Source organism: Amblyraja radiata, chromosome 1 (assembly GCF_010909765.2).
Source record: "Amblyraja radiata isolate CabotCenter1 chromosome 1, sAmbRad1.1.pri, whole genome shotgun sequence".
NCBI lineage: Eukaryota > Metazoa > Chordata > Chondrichthyes > Rajiformes > Rajidae > Amblyraja > Amblyraja radiata.
Window position 1 is genome coordinate 158,364,752 of NC_045956.1, and position 17,193 is coordinate 158,381,944.

Below are 17,193 nucleotides of genomic sequence, written 5' to 3' on the forward strand. Positions count from 1 at the left end.
CCTTGTACAACTACAGAAGGACGTCTTTGCTCCTATACTGAACTCCTCTTGTTATGAAGGCCAACATGCCATTCGCTTTCTTCACTGCCTGCTGTCCCTGCATGCTTTCTTTCAGTGACTGATGAACAAGGACCCCCAGATCTCGTTGTACTTCCCCTTTTCCCAACTTGACTCCATTCAGATAATAATCTGCCTTCCTGTTTTGGCCACCAAAGTGGATAACCTCACATTTATCCACATTAAACTGCATCTGCCATGCATCTGCCCATTCACACAACCTCTCCAAGGCACCCTGCATCCTCTTAGCATCTTTCTCACAGTTCACACTGCCACCCAGCTTTGTGTCATCTGTAAATTTGCTAATGTTACTTTTAATCCCTTCATCTAAATCATTAATGTATATTGTAAATAGCTGCTGTTCCAGCACCAAGCCTTGCGGTACCCCACTAGTCACTGCCTGCCATTCTGAAAGAGACCCGTTAATTCCTACTCTTTGTTTCCTGTCAGCCAACCAATTTTCTATCCATGTCAGTACCCTACCCCCAATACCATGTGCTCTAATTTTGCCCACTAATCTCCTATGTGGGACCATATCTAAAGCGTTCTGAAAGTCAAGGTACACTACATCCACTGGGTCTCCCTTGCCCATTTTCCTAGTTACATCCTCAAAAAATTGCAGAAGATTAGTCAAGCATGATTTCCCCTTCGTAAATCCATGCTGACTCGGACCGATCCTGTTACTGCTATCGAAATGTGCCGCTATTTCATCTTTTATAATTGACTCCAGCATCTTCCCCACCACCGATGTCAGGCTAACTGGTCTGTAATTCCGTGTTTTCTCTCTCCCGCCTTTCTTAAAAAATGGGATAACATTCGTTACCCTCCAATCCACAGGAACTGATCCTGAATCTATAGAACATTGGAAAATGATCACCATGATTTCTAGAGCCACTTCATTAATGTCCATCAGGCCCTGGGGATGTATCAACCTTCAGTCCCATCAGTCTACCCAACACCATTTCCTGCCTAATGTGAATTTCCTTCAGTCCTCCGTCACCCTGGGTCCTCTGGCCACTAGTACATCTGGGAGATTGTTTGTGTCTTCCTTTGTGAAGACAGATCCAAAGTACCTGTTCAACTCGTCTGCCTATTCCTTGTTCCCCATAATAAATTCACCTCTTTCTGTCTTCAAGTGTCCAAATTTGGTCTTAACTATTTTTTCCCTCTTCACATACCTAAAGAAGCTTTTACTATCCTCCTTTATATTCTTGGCTAGCTTACCTTCATACCTCATCTTTTCTCCCCGTTTTGCCCTTTTAATCTTCTGTTGCTCTTTAAAAGTTTCCCAATCTGGCTTCCCGCTCATCTTTGCCATGTTATACTTCCCTTTTATTTTTATACTGTTCTTGACTTCCCTTGTTAGTCACGGTCGCCCATTACTCCCCTTCGAATCTTTCTTCCTCTTTGGAATGAACTGATCCTGCACCTTCTGTATTATTCCCAGAAATACCTGCCATTGTTGTTCCACTGTCATCCCGGCTAGGGTATCTTTCCAGTCAACTCTGGCCAGCTCCTCCCTCATGGCTCCATCAACTGTAATAGTGACACTTCTGATTTCCCCTTCTTCCTCTCAAATTGTAGATTAAAACTTATCATATTATGGTCACTACCTCCTAATGGCTCCTTTACCTCGAGTTCCCTTATCAAATCCGATTCATTACACAACACTAAATCCAGAATGGCCTTAGAAATTGCCTTGGAGCTTAGAAATAAGAAAGGTGCAATCACTCTAATGGGATTGTACTACAGTGCCAACCCCCTCACACTTAATAGCAAGTGGGACATAGAGAAACCGATATGTAGACAGATAACCAAAATATGCCAAAGCAGCAGGGTTGTCTTAGTAGGTAACTTTAACTTCCTCAATATTGATTAGGACTTACTCAAAGACTTAGACGGGCAGAATTTGTGAGGTGTATCAAGACGGTTTCTTGAAACAGTACGTGGATAGTCCAACCCGAGAAGTGAACATACTGGACCTTGCGTTGCAGAATGAGCCTGGCCAGGTGACTGGTGTTCAAAGGAAAAAGATTTGGGGCCTTAGATGATAGTAAGACAGTGGATGTTGACCATGGATTTTTAGAAAGCCATAGGATAAAAGTGCCCCGTGGTAGGATGATCCAGAGGTTAAGATGCACGGGATTATTTGTAACTTGGTCAATTGGATTTTGAACTGGCTTACTTATAGAAGGACAATATTCAGACAGGAGATATGTGACACAGTTAAGAGGGGTCTCGACCCAAAATGTCATCCATTCCTTGCGGCAGTGGTTTGTTTTGCAAAGTGTGGTGGGTGTCTGACACCCTCTGCCAAGGTTGGCTGTTGAGACAGATACAATAGTGGCATTTTAAAGACTATTGGATAGGCATATGGATATGCACGGAATGTGCGGGATATGGATTAAACACAGCTAGGTAAAAGATGGTCTTGACATCATGTTTGGCATAGACATTGTTTCATGTTCAATTCTAATTATTCATCCCTGAAGGACATAACTATCAGATTGCCAATTAACTATTTTTCTTGCACAATAATAGATCTAAAATAGCCTGCTATTCTTTGATTCTTCAATATATTGATTTGGAAGACCATCTCCTGCTGACTCCGCGAATTCATCCCCGACATTAATGCTGATCATTTTGGTTTGTCCAGTCTCTATATGTACGCTAATTTTCCATAATTACTTGATTGTCCTTGTTATATGCAATTCTAATTTTCCAATTTATATTTGAATAATCTCCACTGATATTTTCTGCCCCTTTGGTTTCCCAAAACTCCACCGTATCACAAACAAAGTATAACCAAATAACTTTAAAATATAGAAAGGGGAGATAAAAAGAATGTGGTGAGGTTGAGAAATCAGAAGCATTGTAAAACGAGAAACATTATTGGCACAGGAAAAATTAAGGTAGTTAATGCACAAAAAGTTTTAATAAACTCTGCAAAACCTGCATTAATGCCGCCAGGTTTATATTTATTTTCCAAGAACATAGTAGCAAGTGCATAATTATGGAGAGCTCTCTTTCAGTGCTATTGAAATATTCCTAATATTCTAAATTCCTAAATACATTAAGCCATTGAAAATTTCCACTGAGTACTGCTTGTTTGTTTATTCTTTTCAGATAATGTGCAATCTGGATCATCTGTTACCATTTGCCCTCCACATGTTTTTACCTGGCTCTTTCAATGGCTTCGGTTCTGTGAACATTGGAGAGCTGGCCCAGGCAGAAGCGATCACCCCCAGAAGGATCCACATATCCATCCACGGTGACCACAGGACAGCTACTTGGGACCTTGAATGTTTCTCCTACCTGCACGTCCATTTCAAAGTAGGCAATAGAGCACCAGTATTCAGGAACTAGAAAATGGATTGCATAGATATTTGAAATACTGAAGCACTTTTAAGTTTTTGAAGTAACAGTAGAAACAGTAATCATTCGGCAAACTAAAAAATAAATGGTAACACAACAAAGTTAAGTATTTCATATCTAGAATGGTCATATCTGCAAATATATGAAAAATCTGAGGATCACAAAATCATTATCAGATCTGTTGCTTGCATACCACCATTAAATCAATTATCTGTTTTAAATATAGATTAGCAAATTATACATTTTCAGTTTGAGAGGAGAAAAAGACCCTCCTAAAATCACAACTGTTATCAGAATTTAAAATGATGCAATAAAAGTTTCCTTCTGAAAATTTGCCTAACATATTTAATTCTGTAAATATTGTTATTCTTGCTGTTGAAACTTAAAACATAAGATGTACATTTCAGAAGACCCATTCAAATTATTCAAGTTACAAATACAGTTTTCAGATAAGACAGATGGATGTTACTACATCCCCATCAACAATCTGAAATTGCTTGTGATGATACCACCCTTAATAGAAAACTAGAAAAAAGGTGCAGGAAGAGGCCATTTGGTCCCTCGAGCCTGCACCGCTAATGGTTTTGCCATACATCAAATCCCAATAAAAATTCAACTAATCCAAGTGAATTTGCCTCCACAAATGAATCTAATGCAGACTGAATTGCAGTGTTCCCACACCCATATAGCAACACACAATTCAGGTCAGCTTCAACAAATCACAGAAATGTTGTGGAAATTATTTGATGTTTGATGTCCATGACAGCTGTAAATCGAGATTAAAGGAGGCATTTATGATGAGATCTGCAGCAAAGAAGAAAGTTGCTAGAGTGAGGCAGCATCTAGAGGAAAGGAAGAGTTGACGATTTGGGTCGAGACTCTTCACGTAGACTGGAAGAGTAGAAGGGGAGTAGCCAGTCCAAAGAGATGGGAGGAAGGGGTTAATAGGCACATAACAGTCAGGTGGAGTGAAGATAACGAAAGTGACAGAGGTGATGTAAAGAATAAAAACATCCAGGTTCTGGAATATGATGGAAATGAAGACCTTGAGTGGAACTGAACAAGGAGGTGAGTGGAACGTAGGAATATCAGAGGGAGGGGAGGGTTGAGCAGTAGGAGTGGGAAGAGGATCCATTGGAAAGAACGTATGGGTGATGGATTAGGATTAGGCTCAGGCACATCCCTAGACCTGGACTACTTTTAAATCAGCTGCTCTTTTCAGTTAAGATTCAAATTTTAAGTAACCATTAATAAGTAAAAATGAGGAAAGGCAACATGATTGTCAGATTTAGTTTTTACTAACCTGGATGATTGGAAATGGGTGGCTGGTAGGCAAGTTCATTATGTACTGCCCCTAGGAAAAGAAAGTGATGTGTAATTTCATAATTTAAATATACATAAACAACACAATTAATATAAAAGCTTTCTTTCTAAGAGTGATCAAAAATTATAACTTTATTCATTTAGCATAACCCATAGTTTCTGTCATTCTGACAAACTCTCGCAAACAACATATTGTTAAGAGTCTCACTGTGTTAATATATTGCTTTAATCAGCAGTATCTCAAGGTAGAATAGCCACATGTGTGAGAATAATTCTAGCCCATTTATTGTAGTCCTGAGGGCATAGAAGTCCCTTTGTACATAATTGCTTCTTTAACTATATTTCAATAGTTTCCTCTCTACAATACGTCATTTAATAGAATCATACAGCACTGAAACGGGTCCTTCGGCCCATCAAGTCTGTAATGGCTATTAACCATCTAATTTACACAAAAGCCAATCCCATTTTATTCTCTTTACATTTGACAGTTAAATGAATTAATTGATGGCATCACACCAGCCATGTACTAAACTAAAAAAATTAGATTGAAAAAAATTCTAATTACAGGTCATCAAGATAGGTCATCAACATGAAATATTAAGCGTGTTTCTTTTTCCACAGATACTGCCCGACCTGCTAAATATTTCCAATATTTTCTGGGGGGTTCTCAGATTTCCAGGTGCTGCAGTATTTTTGGCTTTTTGATTGTTTCATTTTAGCTGTAATGTCCAAACTATGTGAAATATGTCAATTTTCAGATGGCTTTCCGTAGGGTGTTACACAATATTAGGAATTATGGGATTAACAATGTGATAGCATCAAGGCTTGAATAACTGGCACAATAAATGTGTCATTTGTGTTTACTAAATGGTCACCAATGTCCTTATCCTTAATTGGCCAAATCAATGCTATTAAAATGTTCATTTTACCTAAATTTCTGTATTTATTTTAGACGATACCAAATTTTATTGCCAAATCTTTCTTTGATATTAGAGACTCCAAAATTTCTTCATATATATGGCAAAATAAAAATCCCAGACTAGGTAAAAAATACTTACAGAAATCAAAAAAAGATGGTGGTTTTGCATTGCCGAACTTTAGACTTTACTACTGGGCAGTCAATGTTTGTTATTTAACATTTTGGTCAAAAGATTTAGAAGATACCCAATGCCCAGGATGGATAAACCTAGAACGTGATTCCTTACAAGAGCTATCATTGGCTTCTATTCTAGAGGCCTCGTTACCTTTTACAATTACGAGATTTAATAAATAAATGACTAACCCAATAATAAGAAATACGTTCCGAATATGGTTTCAATTTTTCGTAAGTTTTTTGGACTAAATGATTTTATCTTATCGAGTCCTATTTTATCCAATTTTCTCTTCCAACCATCTAGTACTGATCAAGTCTTTTTGTTATGGAAGAGGAAGGGATTAGTAGCTTTTCGTGATTTTTTTTGGAGGGTTGTTTTATGTCTTTCGAACAACTCTCCAATAAATATAACTTGCCTAGTTCACATTTTTTTAGATATTTACAAATTAGACATTTTTTGAAGTACCACATCAATCTGAAATTTTGGATTTTTTTTTACAGTTGAACCCTTATCAGAAAGGATTAATAACGACTATTTATGAGTTGATTTTGAAATTACAAATAGATACATTTGATAAAATTAAGAATGACTGGGAAAGAGAACTCCAAATTTCTCTATCTATAGAGAAATGGGAGAGGATTCTTCAATTAGTTAATACCTCTTCAATGTGTGCAAGACACGCTTTGATACAATTCAAGGTCATACACAGAGCTCATATGTCAAAAGATAAGTTAGCTCGTTTTTATGGTCATATAAATCCTACCAGTGACAGATGTAACTCTGAAGTGGCCTCATTGACCCATATGTTTTGGTCCTGCCCTTCTTTGGAAAAATATTGGAAATACATTTTTGATACTATTTCTGTAGTCTTAGGCATAGATTTACAACCTCATCCTATTACTGCAATTTTTGGGCTACCAATGTTAGATTCTATTCATTTGTCCCGCTCCGCCCATGGGTTGATTGCTTTTACCACATTAATTGCCAGAAGATCTATTTTATTTAATTGGAAAGACTCCAACCCTCCGACCACACTCCAGTGGTATTCGGAAACGATATCATGTTTAAATTTAGAAAAAAATCAGGAGTGACATTGTTGAACCCTTGGTTAAATTTGATAAGACTTGGGGAAAATTTATTGAACATTTTCATACAACATAAATTGCTCCCTCTTTAACCGTTATAAAAATTATTTTACCTCTATAGGGTGGAACGGACTTGACGACAGACTTACATTGTTGAAATTCTCAGTTCAGATTCGGTTTTGCTTTGCTTTGTTTTGTTTTTGTTTTTTTTGTTTTTTTAATTTATTTTTATTAGAAGTACAGTAAATTACAGTAATTCACATCACATATATCTTATTACATTTGTTGTACCACTTCATTTTTCGAGCTTTAAAAAAGGTAGAAATAAAAGAAGTAAGGAAAGTGAGCAAGAGTCGTGAAGGAGCAGGAAAGTTTTGGGAAAAGAAAGCCCCTTAGAAAATAAGTTAGAGAAGGAAGTAAAGAAAGGAAATAGACCCTAGAAAAAAAAGAAAAAAAAGGAGAAACAATCGCTCTATTATAACACAAAACTCCGCAAAAAAGGATATACCAACCGTGTTTTTTTGTTTTTTTTACCCCCCGTTACCAGATCCTGGTACCATTTATTTTTTAAATTACTATTGCACCTTATGCTTGTAATAGTTCCATAAATGCAGACCACATCTTTTGGATGTGGTCTGCTTTGCCTGCTAGGAGGAGTCTCATCTCTTCCAGGTGTAATGTTTCGAACATGTTTGAAATCCACATTTTTATTGTTGGTAGTGGAGTGTTTTTCCAGAATTTGAGTATAAGCTTTTTTCCCATTATTAGCCCGTAATTAAGTAAGTTCTTTTGAAACACGTTTAGTTCGGGGTTACCTTCCGATATTCCAAAAATGATCCATTCTGCTTTTAGTACAAGTTTTACTTTAATTAATTTTGTGAAGATTTCAAATATTTTGTTCCAGAATTTTTGGATTTTTATACAAAAAACAAAAGAGTGCGCTATGGTAGCTTCTTGTGACTGACATTTATCACAAGTGGGTGAGACATTGGGGAAAAGTTTATTTATTTTGGTTTTTGAATAATATAGTCTATGTATATATAAATGATCGAGCATTTATGCACATATAGTAAGTGTTTATCCCAGCTCTCTTTTGAAATTTTTATAGCTAGTTCTTGTTCCCAGTCTCTTCTAATACCATCAGTTGTAGGTATTTCTATATTTAAAATAATGTTGTATAAGTATGATATTAGATTTGTTGATTCAGCCTTTGTCTTCATGGCTTCATCCAATAAGTCTGGAGGCATGTTATGATAGTCTTTTGTGTATTTTTTCAGATAGTCACGGATTTGAAGATATTTAAAATATTGATTATTTTTCAAATTATATTTCAGTTGTAATTGTTGAAATGATAATAATTTTCCCAATTCATACAAGTCTCCGAGCGTTTTGATTCCCATTCTTTCCTATTGTGTAAATGATTTATCTATAATTGAAGGTTTAAACGACGGATTATTGACTATTGGCATTAAAAGAGATTTGTTTTTTTATCTATTTTATTTTTACTCGTATTTTTTAATCTATTTTTCTCTTTTTTTTCTTCTTTCTTTAGTTTAGGGGGGTTTTGTTTTTTTTCTTTTTATCTTTGTGTTTTTTTTTACATTTATAAGTTTCCTTTTAAAGATTTAACTATATTTTCATAGAGACCAGGAGGTCTATATTCATTATGTATTTTGACACAGGTCTCATATTAGGTTATACCTGTTATTAATGTAATCCTGATCCCTATGTATCAATACCATTGTTATGTTTATCATTATTCTTTTTGCTCTGTTTTTTTTGTTTTATTTTTGCTTTTTTGGGGGGGAAAAACAATAAAAAGATTTAAAAAGAAACAAGTGTCATTTGTGATAGTAGGTCACAACTGGCATTATTGTATCAATAAATGTAAATCATCCAATTATACTGACAACACCGTGAAGAAAATGAAACGATTTGGCATTTCCAGCATCGCAGATAGATAAAGTGGTGAAAAAGGCTTCTGACATGCTGCAAATTGAATGCAGATGTGGGGACATTATGCAACTCAGAGGGACAGGCAGCATCTCTGGGGAGAAGGAATGGGCGACGTTTCGGTTCGAGTCTCTGTCTGAAGAAGGGTCTCGACCCGAAACGTCGCCCATCCCTTCTCTCCAGAAATGCTGCCTGACCCGCTGAGTTACTCTAGCACTTTGTGTCTACCTTTGATTTAAACCAGCATCTGCAGTTCTTTCCTGCACAGTGGGGACATTATGTTACAGTTTTACAACATTTCGGTGAGGTCCGCAGTTTGGAGTATTGTGTTCAATTTTGATGATCCTGCTATAGGAAAGGTGCCATTAAGCTGGAAAGAATACAGAGAAGATATTTGAGGATGTTGCCAAGACTCAAGGCCCGGCACTATAGGACCCATGTCACATGACCATACTCTCATTTTACTCCTGCTATTAAGGGCCTGTCCCACTTGCATGCGATTGCATGTGTTTGGCGCGACCAAACGGAAGCGGAGTTCGCGCTAAATTCGCGCGTGACATAATTGCGTCATACTTACCAATCAGCGGGGCAGGAGGCGGGCCGACTGAATATGGGCGTCGCACGGCTTTGGGCGGCGATGTCATCACGCAACGCCACGCGGTGACGTTATCGCGCAACACCACTCGCTAGGTGTATGACGTCAAGACGCTGCATAAGCTGTCAAGACGCTGCATACGCCCTCAATGCGCCTGCGGGCCGACAGGCCGTTGGCGTGCAAAATATTCGGACAGTGCGGGATTTTTGGAGCCCCGCACGATGTCGGGACCAGCCCCGCACAACTCCATATGCCTCCGCGCTTCGAAGCATGCGCCAGACGCATGCAATCGCATGCAAGTGGGACAGGCCCTTTAGGATGAAGATATAGGAATCTATAAAACGTGAATTTTAGGTTCTTCCCAACAACTATAATAGGGGACTCTATAGTCAGGGGGTCGGATAGGCGATTCGGTGGACGCAGACAAGAGACCCGGATGGTAGTTTGCCTCCCTGGTGCCAGGGTCAGGGATGTGTCTGAACGGGTCCAAGAAATCCTGAAATGGGAGGGAGAGGAGCCTGAAGTTGTGGTACATATAGGTACCAACGACATAGGTAAAAAAGGAGAAGAGGTCCTGAAAGAAGAATTTAGGGAGTTAGGTAGAGAGTTAAGGAGAAGGACTGCAAAGGTAACAATCTCAGGATTACTGCCTGTGCCATGCGACAGTGAGAGTAGGAATGGAGCGAGGTGGAGGATAAATGAGTGGATGAGGGACTGGTGCAGTGGGTATGGATTCAAGTTTCTGGATCATTGGGACCTCTTTTGGGGAAGGTGCGACCTGTACAGAATGTCATTAGAAACGGGAATAGTGCCGGAGGATTGGCGTACTACGCATGTTGTTCCATTGTTTAAAAAGGGGTCTAAGAGTAAACCTAGCAATTATAGACCTGTTAGTTTGACGTCAGTGGTGGCCAAATTAATGTAAAGGATACTTAGAGATAATATATATAAGCATCTGGATAAACAGGGTCTGATTAGGAACAGTCAACATGGATTTGTGTCTGGAAGGTCATGTTTGACTAATCTTCTTGAATTTTTTGAAGAGGTTACTTGGGAAATTGATGAGGGTAAAGCAGTGGATGTTGTATATATGGACTTCAGTAAGGCCTTTGACAAGGTTCCTCATGGAAGGTTGGTTAAGAAGGTTCAATGGTTGGGTATTAATGGTGGAGTAGCAAGATGGATTCAACAGTGGCTGAATGGGAGATGCCAGAGAGTAATGGTGGATGGTTGTTTGTCAGGTTGGAGGCCAGTGCCTACTGGGGTGCCACAGGGATCTGTGTTGGGTCCTCTGTTGTTTGTCATGTACATCAATGATCTGGATGATGGTGTGGTAAATTGGATTAGTAAGTATGCAGATGATACTAAGATAGGTGGGGTTGTGGATAATGAAGTAGATTTTCAAAGTCTACAGAGAGATTTATGCCAGTTGGAAGAGTGGACTGAAAGATGGCAGATGGAGTTTAATGCTGATAAGTGTGAGGTGCTACATCTTGGCAGGACAAATCAAAATAGGACGTACATGGTAAATGGTAGGGAATTGAAGAATGCAGGTGAACAGAGGGATCTGGGAATAACTGCACAGTTCCCTGAAAGTGGAATCTCATGTAGATAGGGTGGTAAAGAAAACTTTTGGTATGCTGGCCTTTATAAATCAGAGCATTGAGTATAGAAGTTGGGATGTAATGTTAAAATTGTACAAGGTATTGGTGAGGCCAATTCTGGAGTATGGGGTACAATTTTTGTCGCCTAATTATAGGAAGGATGTCAACAAAATAGAGAGAGTACAGAGGAGATTTACTAGAATGTTGCCTGGGTTTCAGCAACTAAGTTACAGAGAGAGGTTGAACAAGTTAGGGCTTTATTCTTTGGAGCGCAGAAGGTTAAGGGGGGACTTGATAGAGGTCTTTAAAATGATGAGAGGGATAGACAGAGTTGACGTGGATAAGCTTTTCCCACTGAGAGTAGGGAAGATTCAAACAAGGGGACATGACTTGAGAATTAAGGGACAGAAGTTTAGGGGTAACATGAGGGGGAACTTCTTTACTCAGAGAGTGGTGGCTGTGTGGAATGAGCTTCCAGTGAAGGTGGTGGAGGCAGGCTCGTTTTTATCATTTAAAAATAAATTGGATAGTTATATGGACGGGAAAGGAATGGAGGGTTATGGTCTGAGCGCAGGTATATGGGACTAGGGGAGAATACGTGTTCGGCACAGACTAGAAGGGTCGAGATGGCCTGTTTCCGCGCTGTAATTGTTATATGGTTATAACTATCAAGCTCTTGAACATTACAAACGCTAACTCAACTATGAACTGTCCTGGTTGCAGTAAAGACTTCAGGCTTTTGTACTAATATTAGAATTATTAATTTTTTATTATTACCTATGAATAACCAGGTGGCGCCACCAGCAGTGGCTGCCTCGCCAACAGTCTATCTGTCCTTTCTTCTTTTTTGTTATTTTTAGTATGTTAAAAAGTATGTTTTAGTGTTCTTTGGTTTGTTTTATGTGGGGGGTGGTTGGGGGAAAACACTTTTTTTTTCAATCTCTTACCTTGACGGAGATGTGATTTTTTTCCGTATCGTATCTCCGTCCGCACTGTGGCCTAATATTCTGGAGTTTGCGGCCTTTCCTGGAGACGCTCCAAGCTGCGGGACTTCAACATCGCGGAGCTTGCGATCCCTTTGCTGGGGATCGATGCTCCAACCGCGGGGCCTGTGGACTTTAACATCGTGAAGCCCGTGGTCTCTGGAGCTCCATGCTGCGGAGAGTGTTTCAACCGCCCCGATGCGGGAGTTTCGATCACCCATGCGGGGCCTTTGATCGCCCTGACTGCGGATGGTTTGACTGCCCCAACAATGAGGAAGAAGATTGAACTTTATTGCCTTCAATCACAGTGAGGAATGTGGAATCCACTGTGGTAGATGTTTATGTTAACGTTTATGTGGTTGTGTGTCTGGTTGCTTTTCACTTAGTATGGCTGTATGGTAACTCAAATTTCACTGTCCCTTAATTGGTACATGTGATAATAAACTGACCTTGAAAACTTGAATACTGTGTTTACAAGCCTATTATGCTGCTGCAAGTAGGAATTTGATTGTTGTGTTGTCGATGCATGTGACAATTAAAACTCTTGAAGTGTATAAAATTATAAGAAGAATAGTTAGGGAGAATGCACATAATCCTTTTCCATGGGTTGTGGAACCAAGAACAAGAGGGCAAAGGATTAAGGTGAGAGGGGGAAGATTTAACAGGAAGTTATGTTTACTTATTTCCTTTTGTAATCATTAAACAAATATATATATATTTTTAATGCACAAATTTAGATCCAAAAAGATGTTATTAACAATAAAAATTCAAAGATGGTAAAATAGTACTAAATACAGGGACTCCAATTCACACAAAGAAGCTAAAATATAATGCATCTTAGGTGGTAAGAAAGTTTCCAACATCATTTCAACTAACATTGGGTTATCCTACAAACAAAATCATGGTGCAATTAAAAATTTAAGGGATAAACTAAACCTTTTGGTCTTGGCTATAAAATATAAAAACATTTCATTCATTCCTACTGGACGATGCAAAGCTAACCACATTTTTTCTTGATCAGCATGCTTCTCGTGTGATAACTCACAGTAATGGCCAGTATGGTGTATAGGGGTATGGTGCTGAAGATGTCCATTCTGGTGATGAGGCATGTTAGGGGTAAAGGTTGCTGTTCTGTTTCCTGTCCAAGTTGCAGTGCTATCTGTTAAGTTACAAATTGGGAAGTTATAGTTGGGTATGAACATTTACACAAATTAAATTGACCATTTAGTTCACAAATGTAATAAACAGTTTTGAATCTTTAAATCTGTAAATATTGGTGAGAAAAGATAATGTAAATTTAAAATATTTAGAAACAAGGATAGTAAGTACTCGCATGCAATTTAACCATGATGTATCAATACAATCCATACATTAAATTAAACATTGAAAATATGATTGATAGCTTTACCTGTCTTTAACATGTACACCTCCAGGTCAAGGTGTTAAGCATGGATTTGTAAAAAAACAACACCCAAACCTATGTCAAAAGGACTGATATATTGAATGAAATACAAAGTGACAATCACACCCAGCTTATTATTACAATGTATTTCCAAAATATGATCAGGAAATTCATCCCATTCTAATTATTTCTCAGGAAACAAAGTACACCCAATATCATCCGCAATCACAGACATTCAGGACTCAATGTGCGATCCTGTATCTGGCCATAAATTCAAAGAACCGCTTTTAAAATGGTGGAAAGGAACTGATTTTAAATCACTAGTTATAATAAGTATATTTTAAAACAAAGTGGAGATATCTTGAGGTAGGCATTTTAAAACAAATACTAGTGTTTCTATATTTATTGACAGAGCAACCCACAGCCCTCTTTACCTACTGAAACAGATAAACTAGTTTCATGATATGCAAAGAAATTAAGGTTGTCAAAAGTCTCTTACATAAAAGGATTGCAATACAAAGTTGCACATTATAAGCTGGATTTATTTGAGATAGAAATCAATCCAACAATATAGGGTATAAGTACATCAAATGGTCAGGAATTGTCAGGACAATAAACCTTTGTTGCCAGAGATAAAATGTGTTATCGGATATGAAACTTGCTCTGTATATAAATTATTTATGAAATAATCGGATTATGTTCAAGATTAAAGGCCTACGTTTCAAATTCCCCCTGCCACACTTATTTAAACTTTTTAATTTGTAACTTTCCTCATAGTCGTGCAGTTTTCACAAAACAACATTTTATATTTGAAGAATCTGAAAACTGAACTGAAAAGGAAAAAAGTCTGATGCCACTGATACAATAAAATCTGCTAATAAAAGTGGTGAATGAAATGCATCACAACAGATTTTAAAAAAAATGTTTACTGCTGAATGTGGATCAAATAACAGATGATGTGAACATTTACTTCTACAAAGCAGCTTTTTGTTGTAGATGAAAAACATCCATACGTTTTAGTTCTAAGTGCCTCAGCTAAGAAATTGTAACTGTTTATTATTTTTAGATATAGAATTTGCTTTGGATAATAAATAGAAACAGATTTGTTAAAATTGAACAACAAATTACATCTCCCCTCATTCTCAACATATGCTGTACAATCTTTCTCCAAAAGCATATTACCACTCATTCTCCTTAAAAACATTCTGACCAAGTTGCAGAACCCACATTTCACAATCAATAGATGATGGATGAACATCCAAACTGTTCTGAAACACTGGTCTAACATAATTGTTTCTGTGGAGCTGAAGCAAGATCTATGAAGTTCTGAAACCTGGACCCAAATTGCACCTGCATTCAAATTGACTACCGTGATAAGATTCCAAAAGTTTGCATAATAAAATCTCACACTACTTCCAACCTGATCAAAGCTGTCTGAGATATATGGTGCTGTTCAACCAAATCAACCATTTCTTAAATGAGACAGAGTAAAATAATGCAAAGCAGCTCTACAATTCTTTCATTGCAAAACCTCATGCAAAGCCTACCATGAGTGTCCATGTACAATCTAGGCAAATCTGCAGAAACCGAAAAACATGTTCAAGCTTTAATATATTAAGTGCAAAATTAGTAATATCACTGTTAAATTATCACAGTGGATTGGGAGTGGGGGCAGTGTGGCTTGAAGCATTTCTCAGAATTAGTACATGTCACAGGAGCTGTAGATTTCCAGACTGCATTGTGGCAAGTGTAATCAGAGGTCAAGTGAAGCTGCCGCTTGGACATTTTGATCTCAAAAGTCAGGAATGACTTTACATATGCATCCTAAACACATCGTAAAGCCCAGCCTTTCACTGATTATGTTATCTCTTTTTTCCAGATGCAATGTGTTGAAATCATGGGTGATATGGGAAAAGGAAGGGGGGGGAGGGGGGAATGCGGCCTTCAATCTTGTAAAGATCAGGTTTAACCAAACAGATCGCACCACAAGATATGCCACTGCAGAGTAAACTTGGCTGTCTGAAAGGGGAATTTCACCCACAAACACATGTCTATGACATTTTCTTGAGATTGTATTGTCCGTTAAAATACTTTAGTTATGAAAATAACATAGCTAAGCTTTCGGTTATGTTAACTTACAGTGCAATAACATGACAGAATGGGATAATTTAGGTCCGTTAATTTAAGTTTTCATACTAAGGGCTGCAAAGGGAATGCATCAGTGCAGCAAAATAATAAAAAGCAAAAATAAATTGTGTTTTAAAAAGGGAAAATGGCGCCTCCTTTAAAGGAAGCTAAATCTACAGATGTGATGTTACACATTTTTAAGGCAAGACCACACCTTCCAGGAAAAGTCAATATTGTACAAGTTAAAAATTGTCCCCTGGTGACCCACATCACGTCATTTCATCAATTAATTCTTTGTTTTTTGAAAGGCCTCCTTTCATTTTGGCCAAGTACTGTTTCTAAAGACACATTAGAAGGACCAGGTTCCACAGTTGCTTCAGTGTTTGAAGTTCCTGAATCCGTTTGCGCTGGCCGTTGGCTAGCCTGAACATGTGCAAGAAGTTCCCGAAGGGTTTGCCCTATTAGTTGCAGGGGTGTACGGAGTGACTCAATGGAGCCACACAAATTCTCCATGTGCTCATTCATGTCTTGCCGAAGTCCATGAATTCCTTCTTCAATCCTTTGGAAACCATCGATCAACATGGCATTGTGACATTCCTCGATTTTAAACAAAGTCTCTTCAGGAATCCAATTTGAAGACCTCCACCTATTTGGCCCGTTTTCTGGATCATCCCCTGGAGAATCTGGATGAATGATCTCTTGGGGTTCCTCATAATCATCCTCATCATCACCTTCATCTTCAATGGTTACAAGGTTCGAAGCCGCCATGGTATCTGTGAGAAAAACAGGTGAAGCGGGAATCTCAGCATATATCGATTATCCAGGAGGACAAGTACATTCATATGAAAGGATTCAAAGGGGGTAACAGGATGGCCCCTAGCCTATCACAAGAGGCTGAAGTGGTTCATGTTCTTACTGAGGGAGGAGGGGATATGTTGAGGGGGTTGTGATAATGAGGCATGATTTTAAATCATGGAGAATTGAGTGAAATGCTTTCAGTGAGATCTAGAAGAAAATTAAGGGGCGCTATAAGCTAAAGTAATCACAAGCTCAACGTCCCTTAAAACTGTTGGTTAGCCTACGTATGTGCACGTCACACCAAGAGTTGACTGCAGTATATTTGATGCGTTCAAAAAGAAATTGGACCAAACTACCGATTTGCAAATTAGCACAAGCATAAATAGCACAAGCAATAAAGTTAGTGATTCTCAGATTTAAAATAACTTATTATTAGTGTGCAAAGGATGATTATCTCTGGTACGATGAAGAGGCACACCTGTGTTGCCTCCTGCCAAAGGCTTTGCAGGTACAGGATCTCACGATGAACCTGCTTCCTCCGCATCACCTCCAGCAATTATATCCAATGTGGCAACAGCACAGATTTAATGCAGGCTATTTCCTCTCAAAAATATCTTGGATAAAGAGAATAGTGTAAAGATTTTCTCCAAAAATTGACCACCGTTTTGATTTTTGCCATCTACAGGACAGTGTTTGGTTTTCTCGTCTCTGAACAGTTCCTCCTTATGGTGCTGCACTTCTACAATCAGGCCACACAACTTCTCTTGTCTGAAGTTGCGTTTTGGTGCATTACTGGA

The 17,193-nt window shown here is 38.3% G+C and overlaps 1 protein-coding gene across 2 annotated transcripts in view; it reads right to left on the reverse strand.

Annotated features, from left to right (window-relative positions):
- Positions 1 to 17,193, reverse strand: part of smad4 (SMAD family member 4) — an 87,405-nt gene that overhangs the window by 9,608 nt on the left and 60,604 nt on the right. For both annotated transcript variants that reach the window (XM_033033488.1, XM_033033496.1), the window contains 3 exons: positions 13,115 to 13,228; positions 4,736 to 4,786; positions 3,236 to 3,419 (listed from right to left, as the gene is read on the reverse strand). In XM_033033488.1, the coding sequence (XP_032889379.1) occupies positions 3,236 to 3,419; positions 4,736 to 4,786; positions 13,115 to 13,228 (349 nt within the window). The remainder of the gene's footprint in view (positions 1 to 3,235; positions 3,420 to 4,735; positions 4,787 to 13,114; positions 13,229 to 17,193) is intronic.